This window comes from Trypanosoma rangeli (genome assembly GCF_003719475.1).
Source record: "Trypanosoma rangeli strain AM80 chromosome Unknown Tra_15.4_contig_00677, whole genome shotgun sequence".
NCBI classification, from domain to species: Eukaryota; Euglenozoa; class Kinetoplastea; order Trypanosomatida; family Trypanosomatidae; genus Trypanosoma; species Trypanosoma rangeli.
Window position 1 is genome coordinate 918 of NW_021706381.1, and position 1,931 is coordinate 2,848.

At 57.0% G+C, this 1,931-nt stretch overlaps 1 protein-coding gene across 1 annotated transcript; it reads right to left on the minus strand.

The window, feature by feature from the left end:
- Nucleotide 1: 1 nt before the first annotated feature.
- On the minus strand, nt 2-1,924 carry TraAM80_09775 (kinesin-like protein; the record flags this gene model as incomplete). The annotated part of the gene is made up of 1 exon (XM_029386439.1): nt 2-1,924. A coding segment is annotated over one exon (1,923 nt), but the record flags the coding sequence as incomplete, so codon positions are not given.
- Nucleotides 1,925-1,931: the final 7 nt, after the last annotated feature.

Below are 1,931 nucleotides of genomic sequence, written 5' to 3' on the forward strand. Positions count from 1 at the left end.
CCTCGGTGCTCTGCAGCTTCTCCGTCAGCTCGTCACGCTCAGCCGTCATCGCCTCGAGGTTCCTCTCCACCTCTTCCTTGGCGTCCTCGGTGCTCTGCAGCTTCTCCGTCAGCTCGTCACGCTCAGCCGTCATCGCCTCGAGGTTCCTCTCCACCTCTTCCTTGGCGTCCTCGGTGCTCTGCAGCTTCTCCGTCAGCTCGTCACGCTCAGCCGTCATCGCCTCGAGGTTCCTCTCCACCTCTTCCTTGGCGTTGTGAAGCTCTGTCAAATTGCTGTGGAGTTTGTTGATGGTTTCCGTGGCATCCTGTAGCTTTTGTTCAGTTATGTTGTGGTTGACTTCTAGTATGTCGATTTTTCTTTGTAGGGCCGCGTCGTTGTTGTTTGCGTTCGCAAGTTCTTCTTTTAGATCTTCGTTTGTCTTCTCTACATTATCTATCGTTGTAGTGAGATACGTTATTTCCTTCGTGTGACTCTCGTGTTGAGCTTCTAGTCGTTGGATTTCGTCGTTGGCCAAGTCAATGCCTTTTTTAACTCCATAGCGGTCATCGTAGAGTCGTTGCATACGATTGAAGGGATGTTGGGATATGCACGCAGCGACGGCTTCCTTGCTTATGTCGGCGGCGTGAGTGACGTCGAAGTCGCATGCAAGGCTGCCAAGGGTGAACGTCACGTTCTCAATTGAATCTTTCGGCACCTTGCATGCTGTACTTACCTCCTCCGTAAAGACCTCCATGAGCTCATGTGGTCGGCCGTACAGTACAACGTTCCACTCGTCACCGTTGAATTTCTTGTAGTGGTGAGTGCGGACGGGGGCTGCGTTGAGTCTCCGCTGGAGCATCTCACACTCATTGTTGGCGTCGCGGTAGAGGTCCTCAAGCTCCGCCTTCGCGGCCTCAACCGCCACAAAGTTCGCGGTGAGTGCGCTGCGGTCGAATGCGGCCTCTGAGAGTCTATCCCGCATGCTGCACATCTCTCCCTCCAGCTGAGAAAGCTTGCTCGTGAGAGACGCATTTGCCGTGAACAACACGCCGCTTTTTGCCTCCGCCTCCCTCAGCGCGGAGGACAGACGTTCGCACTCAGCAGCAGTCGTCTGCTGCTCTTTCTTCAGCATTTCCACATATGACACCAACTTCGCCTCCGACTCCCGCTTCTCCACCAACTCATTGGTGATGGCACGCTCTGCCGCGTGTTTGTACGCCAGCAGTAGCAGCTCTACGCGCCGTTCCAGATGTGTCACCGTTTCCCCGTGCCGAGTCTCCATCTCCATCACCTGGAGACCGTACAAATCACACTCGCAACGCAAGTGAAGCACGGATAACCGCTCCGTCTCTAGCGCGTTCACCCACTCATTCTTATGATTCTCCATCTCGGCTTCGTGAAGCCGTACCTGCTCAAGCAGGCAGCGCTCCTTCTCCGCTTGCTCACGTAGAAGCATATCTTTGTGACGCGCCAACTCCACCGCCTGCCGTCGCGCTTCCTCCAGCTCTCGCTCCCTAGCAACGGCTCTGCTCAGGAGCTCCTGCCGCTCGGCCTCCGTCGCGCGCAGCATCTTCTCGCGGATCTCGTTCTTCTCACGCTCCTTCTCCAGCGCCTGTAAATCGGCGGCGCGCTTCTGAGCCTCCGCCTCCAGCAGCCTGAGCTTCTCCTCCAGCTCAGCGATGTATGCGGGGTCCTTGCCCTGGATATCCTTGCGCATCTGATCCATCTGCTCCTCCAGCTCGCGGATGCGCCGGGCGCGCGGGTCCTCATTCACCCTCGTCACATTCACAATGTCGCGTGCGCGCGACGCGTAGCGCAGCGTGCTCAGCGTCTCCTCGTAGTTCATCCCACTCGGGCTCACCGTCGCGATCATGAACGTCTTCGAGTTGCCGCCAAGGGAATCCTTCAGAATGTACGTCAGCTTCGACTCGCGGTACGGCGGCATCGACCAC